At 33.7% G+C, this 19,065-nt stretch overlaps 2 protein-coding genes across 2 annotated transcripts in view; both read left to right on the top strand.

Annotated features, from left to right (window-relative positions):
* RAD54B (RAD54 homolog B) overlaps nt 1-19,065 on the top strand; it is a 105,886-nt gene that overhangs the window by 34,839 nt on the left and 51,982 nt on the right. The gene's annotated exons all lie outside the window — the stretch shown is intronic.
* On the top strand, nt 9,371-14,505 carry FSBP (fibrinogen silencer binding protein). The gene is made up of 2 exons (XM_068525559.1): nt 9,371-9,792; nt 13,715-14,505. The coding sequence occupies exons 1-2, from the start codon at nt 9,419-9,421 to the stop codon at nt 14,238-14,240; spliced, it is 900 nt and encodes a 299-aa protein (XP_068381660.1). The 5' UTR covers nt 9,371-9,418; the 3' UTR covers nt 14,241-14,505.

Below are 19,065 nucleotides of genomic sequence, written 5' to 3'. Positions count from 1 at the left end.
CGGAGTCTTAACCACTGGACCGCCAGAGAAGTCCCCCAGCCACCATTTTACATAGTTCCTTGCTTCAGTTTATTTTTTTTCACTCTTGATGCCCTGTATATGCAACGCCCAAGTAAAGCCTCAGCATTCTAGTCATTGCTTCAGGCCCTGTTTGCCAGAGAACCTGGGCTAAGACAAAGATTAATAAGGCATAATATCCTTACCTTGGTGGTGTTTTTTTTTTATCTCCTAAAATATAGAAATAATCTCAGTAGTCATGGTGAGCTTTTTGCCTAGCAAGTAGTTCATAGAAAAAAAAAAAAATCACTCCTACCCACAGTTATTCCTTATTTATTAAGTTTAATAGATCTAATTATCTAAATTCTATTTTAGAAATTTAGCATTGTTCAGACTTCTCACAGTTTTAATAGCTAAAGAGTTAAAATATATTAGCTGCTATTATTTTATTTTTAAGGATACTTTTTTGAACATATTAGAATTCTCAAACATTAAGAAAAGTTGATCATTTTACATTGACTACCCATATACCAACCACCTAGATTCCAGAATTAAAATTTTACTGTATTTGCTTTATTGCATATATATTCATCCATTCATCCATCAGTCTATCTTACTTTTGTTTTTTATTTATTTATTTATTTTAAAATATTTACTTATTATTTATTTTGGCCGCGCCAGGTCTTAGTTGCGGCATGCGGGATCTTTAGTTGTGGCATGCGGGCTTCTTAGTTGCAGCTTGCATGTGGGATCTAGTTCCCCGACCAGGGATTGAACCCGGCCCCCTTGCATTGGGAGTGCGGAATCTTACCCACTGGACCACCAGGGAGGTCCCTATCTTATTTTTAAAAAATGAATTTTAAAGTTGCAGACATCAGTACATTTTCCTCAGAATACTTCATGCATTCATTAAGATTAATGTACCTAAATACGTTTCTCCCCATAAAATTATCTAAAATACTACAGGTAAAGCTAGGCTCTTATATATTTTACCTGTAGAAATTGGTATTATTGATGTGAGTGGTGTGTTTCAAATAAATGATACCATACAGTATACATATATCTACCTACAACTTGATTTTTTCATTCACTAGTGTCAAAGATAAACAAAGCCAGACATTAGTTAAAGCAGTGGAAACAGATTTTATTCAATAACTCCTGACAGTGGGGTAAAGACCTGAGCTCCATTCTGATTTGTGCAGCTTTTGAAGGGAGGATGAGGGAGTCAGAGAGGGAGCTCAAGTAGAGTCAGGGAAGTGAAAAATTACAAAAGGTAGGTCTGTGTAAATGAGATTAGGGCAGCTCTGTCTGCTAGCTAGCAGTTATCAAAGTTAGGATTCTCCCTTCTCACTAAGACTGGGAGGCCTTGGCTCTGTTCTTCCTGATAATTACATTTCAAAGGAATGACTTTCAGGTCCTTGAGAAAGACTCCTGAGTTGTGGGAGATTTAGTAAATGTGCTACCAAAGGGAGGTCAGGGACCTAGGGTCAGGTGTTAGCTAGAACAAACAGTAAATTCTTTTGATAGCTCTGAGCTTTTCCAGAATGGGACTCACAAGGAGGCTAGGTTGGGGCCTTTAGGTTGCTAGAGGCCATCCTAGTGTTGGTCAAGTCTCTTAATGCAGGGGTTTGGATGGAGTTGTTCTGTGCTGAGAGTACTTTGTAGTTCTCACTAGTATGCTTTGGAGTCTTTTGTTTTCATTTTATAACATATAGATGTACCTATTCTTTTAATTGCTGCAGGGTATACCACGGTATGAATATAACATGATTTATTTAGGATTTTTATTAAAAACAATCCTGCAATGAACATCCTTGTGCATGTGGTCTTATGAACTTATGCAAATATTTCTCAGTTGTCAGATCATAACGTGTTTACATTATATTTTAATATGGTTTGCTAATTGCCTTCTGAAATGGCTCTGCCATCATTACTGTATGAGAGGATTTATTTCCCCAAATTCCTTAACACATGCTATTAAACTTTTTAACTTTTGCCAGTTGAATGGGTAAAAACAACTATGGTCTTTTACTTTCCATCTCCCTGATTACTTGTTGAGCTCTTTATATATTGGACGTTTATATTTTATTCTTTAAATTCTGTTTGTATTCTATATTTGTTTTTCTGTTGCATTGTTTTTCTTAGTTTGTAAGAATTGTTTATAATTTAATTTTGAATAATATGAATATATTTTTATTTTTATTTTTTTATTTTATTTTTTTTTAATAAATTTTTTTAAAATTAATTAATTAATTTATTTTTGGCTGTGTTGGGTCTTTTCTGTGTGAGGGCTTTCTCTAGTTGTGGCAAGCGGAGGCCACTCTTCATCGCGGTGCGCAGGCCTCTTATCATCGCGGCCTCTCTTGTTGCGGAGCACAGGCTCCAGACGCGCAGGCTCAGTAGTTGTGGCTCACGGGCCCAGTTGCTCCGCGGCATGTGGGATCCTCCCAGACCAGGGCTCGAACCTGTGTCCCCTGCATTGGCAGGCAGACTCTCAACCGCTGTGCCACCAGGGAAGCCCTGAATATATTTTTATAAATTTCTTAATAATACAGTTAAGTTAAAGGTTCTTAACTGTTCCTGTCAATCTTAGTCTCCTTCCAGTAATAGCTGCTGTCATTAGTTTGGTGCCTATGCTTCGATACCAAAGCTGTCCAATAGAAATATAATATAAATCATATATAAATATTAAAAAATTTTCTAGTAACCATGTTAAAAAAGTAAAAAGAAGCAGGTGAAATTAATTTTAATTATACATTTTAATTAACTCAATATGTATATCATCTGAACATGTAATTAAAAGTTATTAATTATTATTTATTTATTTATTTATTTATTTTTGGCTGTGTTGGGTCTTCGTTGCTGCACGCGGGCTTTCTTTAGTTGCGGCGAGCGGGGGCTACTCTTCCTTTCAGTGCACGGGCTTCTCATTGCGATGGCTTCTCTTGTTGCAGAGCACGGGCTCTAGGCGCACGGGCTTCAGTAGTTGTGGCTCGTGGGCTCAGTAGTTGTGGTTCGTGGGCTCTAGAGTGCAGGCTCAGTAGTTGTGGCGCACGGACTTAGTTGCTCCGCAGCATGTGGGATCTTCCCGGACCAGGGCTCGAACCGTGTCCCCTGCGTTGGCAGGCCGATTCTTAACCACTGTGCCACCAGGGAAGCCCTAAAAGTTATTAATTATTATTATTCATATTAAGTCTTTGAAAGCTGGTGTATATTTTACATTTACAGCATATCTCAATTTGGATGCTGTATTTTTATTTTGAATTCTTGATTAGTATTTAGATTTCATAATATTTATGAAATAAATAAGTTCTAAACACACATAAAAGTTGTCCATTAGCTGAATTGAGTTTTAAAAAATTTCTGTTTATATTTGTATCTGTATCAACAAAACTAGTTCATCTTTTTTAGAAGAATTGATGTGACTCGGAAACAGAAGCATGTCAGTTTCAAAAAAAAAAAAAAATGTCTGTCCAAGTTAAGCAAATTTACTAATTCTTGTGTCAATTCAGTATTATTAACATTGAATTCAAAAGAGCAATGTATAAATTTAAAAGCAGCTCTAAATTGATCAATATCAACAAAGTGTTTTTCAAATTTTTCTTGTAGTTTTTTCATGCAATTTACATAAAACTTAATTATAATTAAAATTTTCTGTCGATTCATGTTAGAGGGATGTATATGGTTAGTTACTGATTTGTATTTTTATGGAAATTTTTACTTTAAACATATATTCTTTTACCTATCTAACCAGGTCACAAATATGCCTTTCTTTTCCTTGGATTTTCAAATTTAGCTCACTCATATACAGTGTGATATTGATGAGAAAACGTAAATCACATTGCCATTTTTTTGTCTTTGATTATTGAATGTTTAGCAAGTATTCTTTTTGTTTTTAAAAAAATCTTGAGTTGGAGTTAACAATACAATAATTATAAACAATAGTAATTATAAACTTTATAGACAGTACGATAATTTATAAAACTCTCCATGACTCAACCAATGAGCACTGGCAAAGAACAGAAAATATCATTAAATAGTGTTCTATTTTTTTCTTTTTTAACCAGTTCCATAAACCGGTATTTGCATACGTATTCCAAATGGTTTTAACAACTATATTCTTGACATTTTTCATAGAGTCTGCTCTAGAAAGTTGAGCACAATATTTGCATAATGTGTGTGGAACAGAGTAATAAATGAAATATTAATTTCTTGTTTTAAAATTTCAATAAATCCAGATTTTTAAACTTAACCTAACAGAGCATCATCTATTATAGTAGAACTGTTATTTTTCCATGTCTAGCTGAAATTCTTTGACAGATATAGATTAAAAAATATCTGTGTTATGAGTTCATATATCTATTTGGTCATGAACTGATAACATTTCTTTGTAAATTTTGAAGTCCTTTGAGATAAAATGTGACCCATGTGTTAATAGGGCAGTATCTCTTTTATCGTATAACTTTTTTTTTTTTTTTTTAATTTTATTTATTTATTTATTTTTGGCTGTGTTGGGTCTTCGTTTCTGTGGGAGGGCTTTCTCCAGTTGTGGCAAGCGGGGGGCACTCCTCATTGCGGTGCGCGGGCCTCGTACTATCGTGGCCTCTCTTGTTGTGGAGCACAGGCTCCAGACGCGCAGGCTCAGTAATTGTGGCTCACGGGCCCAGTTGCTCCGCGGCATGTGGGATCCTCCCAGACCAGGGCTCGAACCTGTGTCACCTGCATTGGCAGGCAGACTCTCAACCACTGCGCCACCAGGGAAGCCCTATTGTATAACTTTCATTGTATAACTTATTGTATAACTCATTTAAATCTAAAGAGAAGTACTTGCAATTTTAAAAATATTGTATCAATTGATGTTTGATATGTTAGGTCTTGTATTCTACAGGCAATTATTGGTTGCTTAATTGAAGATCTTTTCATTTTTAAAACATCGTTTAAAATCTTTTCCCCATAATTTTCTGACAAAATTTCCATAACTGAAATAGTATATATGTATTTTTACCATCTCTTTACTAAAAATGGTTTTCTTTTTTTGTGTGTGCAAGAAACCAAACTATTTTATAGCTGGCCAAAGTTACAAGGTCAGACCTTGTTACATATTATTTAAAAATATTTCTGGATATTTAATTCTGATTTGAGGTGACTAAACTTCATCAGTTCTTGTTTGTTGAGAGGAAACTGCTTGTCAGATTTACTATGTGTCTGTTGACAATGTCTCTTAGCGTTGTCTAGTTTATTTTCTTTAACTTTTTAAAATGCATTAAACAGCTTATTCCTGTTGTTTTGATTTAGCAAATTGCATTTGGTATTCAGTGTGAAATATGTAATATGCTTTAGTTTGGTCTCTCATTTTTTTCTTTATTATTCCAGAAAGAGTACTAGCTTCTGCATCTGCACTTGATTCTGCATCAGTAGTATACTTTTTTATATTAAAAAGTTTGCCCATTATTTTTTTAGCTAGGAAAATAATTTAATTATAATTAAGACAGAATAAGTAATTCAGATTAATAATCAATTACAGTTTACACAGGGTATCACTATAATTTGTGCTGTCTGCATAAAATATTCAAACAAATCCATTAAATGTTATATCAGTGCATAGAAAAAATTCATTCAAGCAGAATCAATTTAAGATTGACTACACTGCTGATGTGATTATGTGTAATGTCAAGAAAAATTCTACCAGACAAGTTAAACAGGCAAGAAGACTTTACTCAAGACTACTGCTGACTTCCCTGGTGGCACAGTGGTTAAGAATCTGCCTGCCAATGCAGGGGACACGGGTTTGAGCCCTGGTCCGGAAAGATCCCACATGCTGTGGAACAACTAAGCCCATGTGCCACAACTACTGAGCTTGCACTCTAGAGCCCGTGAGCCATAATTACTGAAGCCCGTGTGCCCTAGGGCCCGTGTGCTGCAACTGCTGAGCCCGTGTGCTGCAACTACTGAAGCCCATGCGCCTAGAGCCTGTGCTCCGCAACAAGAGAAACCACCGCAATGAGATGCCCATGCACTGCAACGAAGACCCAATGTAGCCAAAATAAATAAATTAAATAAATAAGTTAAAAGAATCCGCCTCCCAGTGCTGGGTACATGGGTTCGATCGCTGCTCCAGGAAGATCCCACATGTCGCGGAGCAACTAAGCTTGTGCCCCACAACTCCTGAGCCTGTGCTCTAGAGCCTGCGAGCCACAACTACTGAGCCTGCATGCCACAACTACTGAAGCCCACGCGCCTAGAGCCCGTGCTCCGCAACAAGAGAAGCCACCGCAATGAGAAGCCCACGCACCACAACGAAGAGTAGCCCCTGCTCACTGCAACTAGAGAAAGCCCATGCGCAGCATCAAAGACCCAACGCAGCCAAAATAAATAAATAAATAATTTATTAAAACAAAAAAAAAAAGACTTGCAACAGGGGGGAGAGACTGGACTCAACTGCAATACAACAGGGATTTATATCCGATGGGCAGGGTAAGGGAGTCAGTGGGTGGAAAATTACTGAGAGGAACTTGGTTAGGTATTAAGGGTGGGAGTATGAAGAATCTGGTTAGGTATCAAGGGTAGGGGGATTCTCTATAAACTGGTTTATTAGCAGGATTCTTGCTAAAGTCCTAGTTGAGAAGAAGGCTCAGAGGAGCCTGACTACGTTTGGTCAAGGAGGGAGCTCTTGTCCTTAATACTAGAAACAATAGTATCATTTGTGACAAAAGGGTTAAGTAAAATGTAATCCTACCCAAACAATGAAGTTGTGTTTAATGGAAAAATATGCTGCTTCAGGTAAAAAATTTTGTTTAAATTAATTAAAATTCAATAAAGTAAAAAATTCAGTCCCGTTAACCGCATTTAAAATGCTCAATAACTGGACTTCCCTGGTGGTCCAGTGGGGCCAAAAAAAGAAAAAAAAAATGCTCCATAGCTACCTGCAACTCATGGCTCCTGTAATTAGGCAGAAGAGTTCCAGACCTTCTTGGAGTACATTTTCATACCTATGTATGGACCTGCATTCTATACCTACACATATATTTTCTGTACCTACAGAAATATTTAGCTTTGGGTGTTTTGGGTAAGCATAATGGGATTATATTGTATGTATTTTTGTTTTACTTGCTTTTTTCACTTACCATGTATTTTGGAGCTTGTTCTATGTCAATACACAGAAATCTACCTTTTGCATTTTAGTGCTGCCCAGAGTAGACCATAGTATGGGTATACTTTAGTGACTTTAACTTGTCCCCAACTGATGTGCTCTTAGATTGCTTCCAATACTATGCAACTACTAAGAAGGCTCTGCTGCTCCTTGTGTGTTTGAGTATTTTTCAAGGTAGATTCTGAGAAGTAAAATTACTGCAATTTTAGAAGTTTTTACACATGTAAACTATTAATACATACTCTGAGATTGCCATCACAAATGCCATTTTACACTCTCATGAACGGTACAGAAGAGTACTCTTTGCCCTGCACCCTCATCCACTCCTGACATCTTCAGTCTTTAAGAATTTTGCCAGTCTTATGGATGAAAATCATTTTTGGTATACATTTCCTTGATAGGGAGGTTGAACGTTTTTTCACATTTCCTTATGGATGTCTTATGGATGAAAATCGATTTTGGTATACATTTCCTTTATGGTGAGATTGAACGTTTTTTCACATCCTTATGGATGTCTTATGGATGAAAATCATTTTTGGTATACATTTCCTTGATAGTGAGATTGAACGTTTTTTCACATTTCCATTAGCACTTCATTTCTTAACACAATGCCTTTATTTCTTCCAAAAATAATAATATTGTTTAAAGACAGTATATATCCTGTGTTCTTGCTTTCCTTTGAGTAACTGTGGTCAGGTTGTTGGAGCAGGTCAATTTTCAGTTTGCATCTCTAGGGGCAAGAATCATTTGCATTATTATTTTCTACAGTTTTACTCAGCAGTAAAACTGCTCAAAGACAGTGAAAGGCTAGGACTACTAAAGAATCAGATTACCCAGTAGAGTATGCCAGAAAACACCTAGCATCCTATAGTGCACCCAGCAATCTTTCACTTTTTTTCCTGACAAATAACACATTTCCTGACAAATAACACATTCTAGCACATTGTCTGGCTCAGAGTGAGAACTTAATAAATTTAATTTAATTCTCTTCTATTGAAAGAATGAAAAACAAAGTAATTGAAAATTGGTGACATTTCTGTAGAACTGTATTCTCTGGATAGGGGCTGTATCTAGATTTACCTTTGTTTTCTTTGGGCCTTTCTCAGTGCTTGAGAACATTGTTACAGGTGTTCAGTAATTGATTGAATGGAACTGTGTTCAAGTATGTTCTAATTCATTCTCCTATCTGGAGAAACATGTATATCAGGAGAAAATAGGCTTATTTGTTTACATTGTTATTTATCATGTTTCAGACAGAGATTAGAAAATATATCCTAAACACACAAATTGGTGGCCTTGCAATAGACTAGCTGTTTCCTTTCATAGTCCAAATTGTGTGAATATGGCTAAATAAAGATCGTACTCTATAATAATAGCAAATGCGATTTTGTTGTGTGCAGTCTTAAGGTGTTATTATGCTGTTCTCACTGTGAATGGTGTTTTTTACACATGGTAAAGCAGGCTAGCATATTCATGTGCGTTACAGCTGGAATAATGCATTGCTTTAAAAACATAATTTTTATCTGCTTTTTAGATTTAGTGTTCAACAAAAATTTCTTCTTAAGTAACTGAAAAAAAAAAAATACACGGTGGCTACTGTAGACTGTAAAATGAAGGAGAAGCTTAGCTTTACCGTGGAGTCTGAGCTGGGTGTAACCTAACTAGCTAGAGGATATGCAATTCCTGATTGACAGCAGGACCAGCATTATGCAGATTTTGTAAGGGAGAACAGCAGCTCAGAAACAGTGATTAGGGGCTCTGTTAGGAATCACTACATTCACCACTCATATCTTTAGTTTTTCATTTTTCTGTCTACTGGATTTGTAAACAAATAGTACAAAACAGTTCTTCTTTTGTTTTTATTAAAGTGATACTGCAATGCAGTTTCAGTCTATCAGCTAGGCAAACGTGTCGGAATTCGATATTCTCCCTAAATTAGCTAATTTTTAGCTGTGTTCCATGCTTATCTCTAGACCTTTGTGTATTAAATCCTACCTCGAGCTGTTCTCTTTATACACAAGTGTGTTTTGCTTGTGCCTTCCTGTCTTCTTCAGTGAGAAGCTTTATGTAGGTCAGGCTTGGCTTAAGCAGATTTCCTGAACCTGCGTCAGCTTAAGCTGGAGGAATTTTAATAAACCCTCCCCTGTAGGCGTGGGCCTAAATGAGGCTAGCCTAGTTAAGCCTGATCTTTTTCTGTTTGTGAAAAGAGCTGAGCAGAGCTGAAGGCTGCATTGTGGTTTCAGAAACTGCCTACTTAATTTGAAAAGAACAATGGTAGGAAAAGCTAGATCTTCCAATTTTACCTTATCTGAAAAGCTTGATTTGTTAAAGCTTGTGAAGCCATATGTTAAAATTCTGGAAGAACACACTAACAAACATTCAGTAATAGTGGAAAAGAATAGATGTTGGGATATCATAGCAGTTAACTATAATGCAAGTGGAGTAGACCGCCCTCCTCGAACAGCGCAGGGCCTACGCACTCTTTACAAAAGGCTCAAAGAATATGCCAAACAGGAGCTATTGCAGCAAAAAGAGACCCAATCAGATTTTAAAAGCAATATTTCTGAGCCAACCAAGAAAGTTATGGAGATGATTCCCCAGATTTCCAGTTTTTGCCTGATAAGAGACAGGAACCACATACAAAGGTAAGCTTTATTTTATTTTGTTGTGAAAATTATGGCGCCTCCTATCTATTGGGCTCTGGCTTAGTTGTGATAAAGATATGCATAGTAAGCATCCCCACTACGGGAGCAGTGAATAGTGTCTTTGTTTTGCCTTCTTAAAAAAGAAAAGTGAGGCTATAAGGGATTTTTCTGCTGCACTGGATTCAAGCCACTTTTTATTGTCTTCCCCTCCCCCTTCCCTCCTTCTGTAGTTTCTAAAAAGTAAAGATTAGGGAGGAATAAATGGGATGTAATTTGTGACATTACCTCATAAACTTTTTAAGCTTTAAAATTAAATTGTTTAATTAGCTTCTGAGAGATACCTTTTTCTTATTTCATTTAAGATTACATTTCATTAGAATTTTCAATTTTGTATAAAGTTAGCAGTTTCAGGAAAACTGGAACCCTTGCTTTTTTTTATGAATTATCAGTGTCTACACTTACTGAATATTAATTGAGCTAAAAACCTAAAATGAACATTTAAGTAAACTTGTTAATGGCATCATTGTATATATTAAAGTTTAAAGTATTTTTAAATGTACAGTTTAAAGTATTTTTCTAACTTACATTCAAAATAAAAAAGACAAGGAAACACAAGAAAAGGAGTTAATGCCTAATTAGGGATTCAGATTACTTAATAAAACTAAAAATTTTTGTTGTTTTTACACATTAATGGTCTAGTTTCACTTTGATTTGGGCTTATACAGGAAAGGGTAAGCTCTCCCATACTATTCTGCAAGGGTTTCAAACTATGAATTTTAATATATCAATAAGAGCAACTGGATTAGAAACAGTTTTTTTGGTTGAATTTGTGCTCTACATGACTACTTGCCTGGAAATCTTCAAAAACTATTATCCTGCTGCTGATTCAGATTTTAACCTCTGGCAAAAGATAAAAATGGCAGCTACAGGCTTCTTCTGAATCATTTAGGGTAATGTAAGCAAACGGTAAACTCCTTGTTAGTTGAGGAACCTTTCAAACAGAACTTTACAAGTCACTTTCCTATTGGTGGAAGAGTCATTATATAAGCAAAATTATTAATTACCTATGAAATCCCTTTGAAGTTAGGGAAGAAATGGAAAAACCTTTTTAGCCAAACATATTTGTTATTTTGATAATCTACTAGGATAATATTTTTGAGCCCAGCTTCTTACCATATACTTCTTATTTCTAGTTGATAGCATAGTAAAAAAATAGCACCAGTGGGAATCCAAGACGTTGATACACAGTATATTAATTCATGGGGTCACTTCCTAAACTGTTCACTGTGATGACAAATGATTAAATCCTCCTAGTATGCTGAATGTCCAAAAAAAAAAAACTCCACAGTAAGACTGTTTTATACTCATTAAAATTTTTCCCTTCTTTGAATCATAAAGAACAGTGGCTTTGCATTATAGGTATAAAACTACCTTTTGGGTATAGGTTTTTATAATTTGAAAACTACACATAGAAACTGTAGTTTTATCAAGTTGTGTATTTTAAAAATACACTGATACAGAAGAGAAATAATATATAAGATACAAAGATATATTTACATTTTGACCGCTGTGTGTGTGTGTGTGTACATATGTATGGTATATATACACGTACATACATAGAATATATATACCTGCACAGTCAATCTTTGGGACACCAACATTTCTCTGATAAAATGAGTTGATTTACACATTTCCATACCTACTGTTTAAACAATCAGTTTTTCAGATTTTAAAGGTAAGAATATCAGAAATATGCCAATTAAATGCTTATTTTTGTTAGCATGTCTGCTCTGCCACTTTCTCTATACTAGCATTTTAATTTATAATATATTTATGTATTTAATATACTTATACCTGTTTGACATCATCTCAAATCTTAATTATCTCAGAAGTTTATAATTACACTAAATTATGCTTCTATATAAATATGACTGTTAATCTCATCAAACTCTCTATACTTAATAAGGAAACTATTACTGCTTATATAATTTAACATATTTAAGTATATACAACTATTTTGTAAGGCTATTTATTTCTACAACTGACATTGATTTATGTCTTTATATTTACCTCTCTTTAACATCAGATTATATTTTGTGTTTTTATAACCAATTTGATCCTCAGAGTTCATATTCATAAATTTTAGAAGTCCTTTTCTGTTTTATCATTTTTTTTGTGACCTTCTCTAAATCATTTTTAGACTTTGTTATGCCTTATTTGTAATGTTTTAACTAAAGTGGAATGGAATATTCCAGATATAAGGCATATTTTTAATTTACATGGGAGTATATTGTCTATGTTTAATTGTGAATCTTATAGTCTATTATACATACTAATTTGGAGAAGTAATTATGTGGATTTAAAAAATTTAATTTATATCTGTTGTTTTAACTTTTTGCCAATCCAGGATTTAGAGATGTTAATAAAAGCAAATCTTACTAATTTGAATTACATTTATATTCCATTGTTTTGCTTTTGAAAATCATAAAATGACAAAAAAAGACAAGAATGAAAATGAAGGAATTTATATAATCTACAGATTCTTCGTAACATACTAGATATCTTATTATTTCATTAGTACTTCTTAGACAAATATCTGATATTTCTGGCAATTTAATGTTATTAGTAAGTGACATATGGGGAGTTTAAATTCTTTTCCTTATGTTCTACTTAAACTTCTTCCAGCATTTTAATCATCCATGTAGAATGTATTCTAACCTATATTACTTATTTATAATTTATAAAATGTTATTTAAATAATGTGAAGTGTAGCGTTTCCATTAATGTTCCAATAATCTCTTTCACCTCGATAACTTTTATTTTTAAGTTAGGCAGAAACATAAATTTAAGAAAAAAACCCTCAAGAAACATTATGTATTCTTAATTCACAACTTCATGTTATACATGAAATTATTTAAAAACCAACAGAATTTTAAGGAACATTGTGTTTATGTCATAACAAATAATATAATGTCAAAGTTTAAATTATGCTGAAACTGTAGTTGCCTCTAACAGGAATGCATATTTTATGGAAATTTCATGTAAATTTAATAAACTTTCAATATATCATATATAGGCCATTAAAAAAACATTGCATTAAAAAAACCATTTCATTTATTCAATCATTCAACATATGATGAGTACCTGTGAGGTTCCAAGTAGAGTATTATACTGGGTACTGATGATCTGGTGGTAGATCTAAACCCTTGCCCTTGTACACTTCACCTGACCACTGGTTAAAAGACTTAAAGATCACCTGAGTCATGTGGTTTAGGATAGGTAAAGGGGAAACACCATTGCATCTGAAATTGGATAGTTAGGAGAACCCCCTGATAGTTGGGCATACCCAAAATCATACACAATCTTGTTTTTCCTGTGTGTGTATGTGTGTGTGTGACAAATACAGAAATCAGTACGTCTCAGAGATTGCCTTCCACTGTCCTCTTGGAAGTCATAGACCCTGGTGATTTTTAGATCAGGACAGGAGAGGAGAAGCAGGAGGTCTAGGACTAAGGTGTCGGGATAGCAAGGCCCAGAATGAATTAAATGACACTACACCATTTAAGAACCTCAGGCTTATAGGGACAATTGGTATCTCTTTGAGAGTATCAAAAATGCCTTTTCTTTTGTAATTTACCTCAGTAGCCTTGTGTAGTATTTGTAAGTTCCTGTTCTTTTAAGAGCCCAATTTTAAAGTTAAGGATGGAGAGAGCCATATATATATATATATATATATATATATAAAATTAAAATCCCAACCGTAGTCACTTTAATTTATTATTCCAAGGGTTAAAAATATTTTTTGTTTCATAATTTTCTTTATAGCTTGATAATTTAATGTATATTAAATATGAAATTATGCTTTAAAATGCTCTTGTATTCATTTGATTTACATTTTATAATGCTTTTTTGTGTGCTGTAGTGCAAACTTGGATGAGGAAGCACAGGCTGGTACAAGTTCACTACAGGTAATGTTGGACCACCATCCAGTTGCTATTACAGTGGAGGTGAAGCAAGAAGAAGACATTAAGCCCCCTCCTCCACTGGTTTTAAATTCTCAACAGTGTGATACTTTAGAGCAAAGAGAAGAACATGAATTAGTACATGTTATGGAAAGATCTTTGTCACCGTCACTTTCCTCTGTTGATATGAGAATGACATCGTCTCCATCTTCTATCCCAAGGAGAGATGATATTTTTCGGCATGAAAGTGGAGAAAATTTTAGGTCACAGTTAGGGTATGATCCTCAGATTCTGCAAATGCTGAAAGAGGAGCATCAGATAATTTTAGAAAATCAAAAAAATTTTGGATTATATGTTCAGGAGAAGAGGGATGGATTGAAAAGAAGGCAGCAGCTAGAGGAAGAGCTGCTAAGAGCAAAAATTGAAGTGGAGAAGCTGAAAGCAGTTCGCTTACGGCATGATCTATCTGAATATAATAGCCTCTAAGATTTTTTTTTGCAGTCTTGCAATTTGATAATTTTAATTTTGGCCAAATTACTTTCATTTGGGAATATCCTGAAGCAGAGTATATATTCTTTTTTTTTTTTTTTGGCCACGCCGCATGGCATGTATGATCTTAGTTCCCTGACCAGGGATCGAACCCACGCCCCCTGCAGTGGAAGCACAGAGTCTTAACCACTGGACCACCAGGGAAGTCCCAGAGTATATATTCTTAAAAAATATTGTTAATCTCTCTTATGAAAAAGGCTTTTTGACATGATTTTCTAATTATTTAATTTTCCTTTGATACATATTAAAACGCTGATTGGTATGGTTATAAATTTTTTTGTCTTCCTCTAATTTTTTTCCTAAGATGTTTTAATTGTTGGCCTTACAAAAGATGTTTTATTTTGATTAGTAACATATACATAAATAACATATATAAATACATCAGTATTCTTTCAAAGTTCTGAATCTTCAACATTTTTAATTAGCACTTTGAAAGCTGTATGTAGTTCAAAGTTTTTAAGTCAATCTAATTTAGAAGCAATACTAGCCTAATAGAAGCTTGTCTGTATGACATTGATTTTTATGCTTTCATTCTTTGACGGAGTAAGTCCTAGGATTTTAGGGATGGAAGGTATTTGGAGAACACTTTTTCCCACCTCAGTTTTGAGGTAATGAAACCGAGGTCCAGGGAGAACTCAATGATTTATTTGATGTAACAAAGCTCTTTATGGCAGAGCAATGACCAGCACTCAGTTTTTGTTTCTCTGTAATTTTTTCCCCCCTGCTATTCCACAGAAGTAAAAATCCACAAAAATATCCTACATGTTAAAAAATTAGAAATATTTATTTCATTAAAATTGCTTTTAAAAATTGGTGGGTTATGAAATCAGGGGAATTGTGTCAATTACCCCCTTCCTCCTCCTCCTTTTTTTGTCCAGCAAAATAAGATATTCTACTGGAGATGTTATATATTTTGACTACAAGATTTAATACGTCAATTCATTTGGAATGTCTTAGTCTGAAAAAGATTTCTTTCACAGTAAAATCACAGTAAAAACTTTAATGAACAAAATTAAAATTTTATTTAGAATAAAAATAGCAAAAATTATATGTTTATAATTTATGATATCTATAGTCTTTTATGTTTTTGTAAATATTGCTATTTTAGTATTTGTGGAAATAAATAAAACCTTGATTCTTAAAGCACACATAGACATTTATGTTAAATCTTTAATATGTTTATTACTTAAGGATTTCTATTTTTGCTGGGGCTGTGTTGAGGAAGGATATTTAAGCCAAGCTTTAGAATGGGGTAGGTAGGATTTCAGCTGTATTGGGGAGAAAGGATGTTTATGTCAGAGTGAGCAGCATGAAAAAGGCATAGAGAATGGGAAAAAGTGGGTCAGAGTGTATAAGCACAAATACAGTGCTAAGCCAGGTGATTTTTAAGTGATTTTAAGTGAGCATAGAGAGGGCCACTTAGGGCTGTGATAATCTGGGCAAGGACATATACCTTGACTAACTGGGGTAGCTACCCTTGAGCTCCAGCAGAATTTTTACATGCAGAAATGAGCCAGAAATCTGCATTTTTATGAGAAATGTTTATTTTTAAAACATTTGCAAATAATTAAAAATATTTAAAATAATAAATAGACGAAACATGTGAGTGGGCCTCATTCAGCCAGTGGGCTTTCGGCTCATGGCCTGTGGTGTAGAGCAGTGGTTCACCAAGAGTAGATCCTGACCAGCAGCATCAGCATCTCGAGAACTTGTGAGATATGTAAATCCATTCCTTTCGGATCAGCAACTTGAGGGGTAGAGTACAGCAATCTGTTTTAATAAGTTCTCTAGAGATTCTGATGCAAGCTAAAAAACCACTCAGAGAACCACTGGAATAGAGTATTTTGAAAGCTAACATGGTGCCTAAATCATGTTAGATTTTCAAAAATTTTTGTTGAAGAGTGGGTGAAGGTAAATTGAGGGATGTCAATTTGGAAGTTGGAAGCTGGTTGGTGCCACATTATGGATTACATTAAATGCTGTTTTTAAGGAATCGAATGTGAATATATAATGGCAAGTCATGGAAGGCTTTTGACTAGGGACATATGACTAGAGCTCTGACTTAATGTCATAATAGCAGCATTTCAGGGTGGGCAATGTAGTGAGGGGAAATTAAATCTGAAATTTAGGTTGTGACTCTAGGAATAGAAAGAATAAAAATAAAATGGACTCCTATGGTACCGTTTTAGCTTGTTGACTGCTTAATTTCTTTGGCATTTTGTATCTGCTATTAGAGTTAAATATTTTATTATAAAAATGCCTTGAATGTATGATACATCCTTTTGACAATTTCATCTTCTTTAATCTGTGCTGTGACTTTTCTTTCAGTCTAATGAATCTTATAATTCTTATTTGAGGTAATGTTTTTACAGTATTATTCCAGTAAATCTTTACAGTAGTAAGCTCTAACTTTTTGAAATGATTGAAAACAAATTACCATACAAAATGTAATTTATGTTATAATCTTAGCATGGTACTACTCAGAATTGTTAATGAATGTTCAGTTTGAATGCTGACTTTGTACAGCTAAATCAGTTTTCCAGGTGTGTTCTGTGGAACATTAATTCTGTGAAATGTTTTTAGCCAAGTTATGTGTTCAAAAAAGTGCAATATACATCTTTTTTGGTGGTTAGATTCTAGCATAAGTGTGGAAGGTAAAAATGTATACTATATAAAATTGCCCTTGAAAAGTTTTTTGCTACCCAGAAAGTAGTGTAAACATAGTCTGCTACAGTCGTATTTTTCTCCAGCAGTGTTCAAGATTGTTGTTTCGTTGCTTATGTCATATGACAAATTTGTTAGCATGTAGGGACTGAGTAGAATAAAAACCTTATTTTACATATTTTTAAACAACAGAATTACACTCATTGCAGTGAGTTTACTGCAGCAGTTTTTCTGAGTCAATCTTGTTTAATTTTAATCTGCAAAAATTAAAGTGAATGTGGTTCTGCTCCATTTTCATTGCTCCATCTCCCCACCTATGCAATTATAATTAGCATAGTACAGTTTATGGGAATTTCTGTGTAAAGAAGACTTGTTTGATGACTGAACTCTTTTTAGAGGCTGTTTATTATTATCTTGCAGAGTATCTTAGGGAAATTCTGAGCTAAAGCTTTTTTCTTTTTCTTTCTATATTGAGACTTTTTTGAGTTTTTGACTACTTACCAACTTACATTAGCAGTTTTTGCTGAGGACAAGTTTCACTAAGGGGAATATATAATGGCAAATTCTGTTAGTACCAATGGAATACAATTGAAGCCACCAGACATCCTACTATAGAGAACTATTTGGGGCTGTGAGTTTACTTATGAAATGTAATGCTGGAAAAACATAGGAAAGAGTGTTTTTATTTTTAAAATGTAGACTTGGTTCCGTAGAAATACTATTTCATCCAATATATTAGTAATTTAGATCGTGCCTAGTTATTCTTGCCACCTTCTTGTCTTTTCTTATCCATTTGAACTTAAATGGATATGTTTGTTTTTTTACAAGTTATGTTATAAACCTAGGTATGATTTATAATGGCATTCTGAAAAAGTTAATGAAGCTCTTTCATTTCTAACAAATGCCAGATTTCTAAAAATATTCAAATTAAATATTTTCCTTTTTTGTATAATGCGACATCAACTTGGTGTTATTTTATTTTTGAAAGATTCACTCTACCCTATTGCCTCTTTACTTACAAGAAAATGTTTGAAATATGAATTATTTTCCATGTGCCTTCTTTTAGAGTAATGTCAAGTTTTAAATAGATATGTTTAAATAATTAAGTGTGGTAAATTGTAATTAATATATACTGTAGATGATAGTGGTTAAATGCGTTGTTAATACATGTTCTTTTAAATACATGGTAATACATTGTACTGATTTGTGTACTCTTTGTGTGCCATAAAGCAAAGAATTCAGTACTATAGAGGTAAATTTTTTTGTTGAGGCATAATTGAAATACATTTCTTTAGGTGATATAATAGATGCCAAATGTACCATGTCTAAATTTCATAATATATTTATTTTTTTCAAATGTTAAGATTCACAAATTCTCAAAATCAATTAAATATTTGATGGTGACTTTGATTGTGAATAGTTAAAAATAGATGAAATGTGGTTGCAATACTGAACAAATACAAAAGAGTAAATTCTTAAAATATGCAACCTAATTAAACATTAGTAGTCATGCTAGATCTTGTATATAATTTTGAGAAATTGGTTCCGTATTTTTTAATGTATCTTCTTAAAGTTTCATTAAAAGTAGCAGCTATAATGTGAATTTATATAATTTATTTTTAGTTTTCCATTCCTTTGTAAATAGTAGAAAGCAAAGTAAATAAATAAATAAAAATAAAAATACCACCCAAGTTAGCCCAAACAATTTAGACTAAAATGGATGTATCATTAGACTTACACTTTGTTAGTAGATCTTTCATGAGTGTGAATTCACCTCTGTTACGAAGATTAAGAAATCCTTCAAATGTATAGAAACGAAAGAATTTTATAGTAAACATTCATATGCTTACCACCTACATTCTACAATTAATGTTTTGCTATATTTGCTTTATCACATATTTATCTGTCTATCCATCCATAAATTTTTTTTTTTTTAAGAAAACTTATTTTAAAATAAGTTGCAGAATTAGTTAGAATACTTTACCCATAAACACTTCAGCATGAGTATTATGAACTGGAGTTCAATATTTATTTGTGTGTGTATGATTTTTTAGGTAAGATTTGCAAACAGTGAAATGCACAAATCTTAAATGCACCA

This window comes from Eschrichtius robustus, chromosome 17 (assembly GCF_028021215.1).
Source record: "Eschrichtius robustus isolate mEscRob2 chromosome 17, mEscRob2.pri, whole genome shotgun sequence".
In the NCBI taxonomy this organism is placed as follows: Eukaryota; Metazoa; Chordata; class Mammalia; order Artiodactyla; family Eschrichtiidae; genus Eschrichtius; species Eschrichtius robustus.
This window is presented reverse-complemented; position numbering and strand designations above follow the sequence as displayed.

Bases quoted from the DNA above. Each gene is read 5' to 3' on its own strand.
- FSBP (XM_068525559.1), top strand. From the start codon at position 9,419: ATGGTAGGAAAAGCTAGATCTTCCAATTTTACCTTATCTGAAAAGCTT. The intron at 9,793-13,714 runs GTAAGCTTTATT...TGTGTGCTGTAG, and splicing joins GACAGGAACCACATACAAAG to TGCAAACTTGGATGAGGAAG.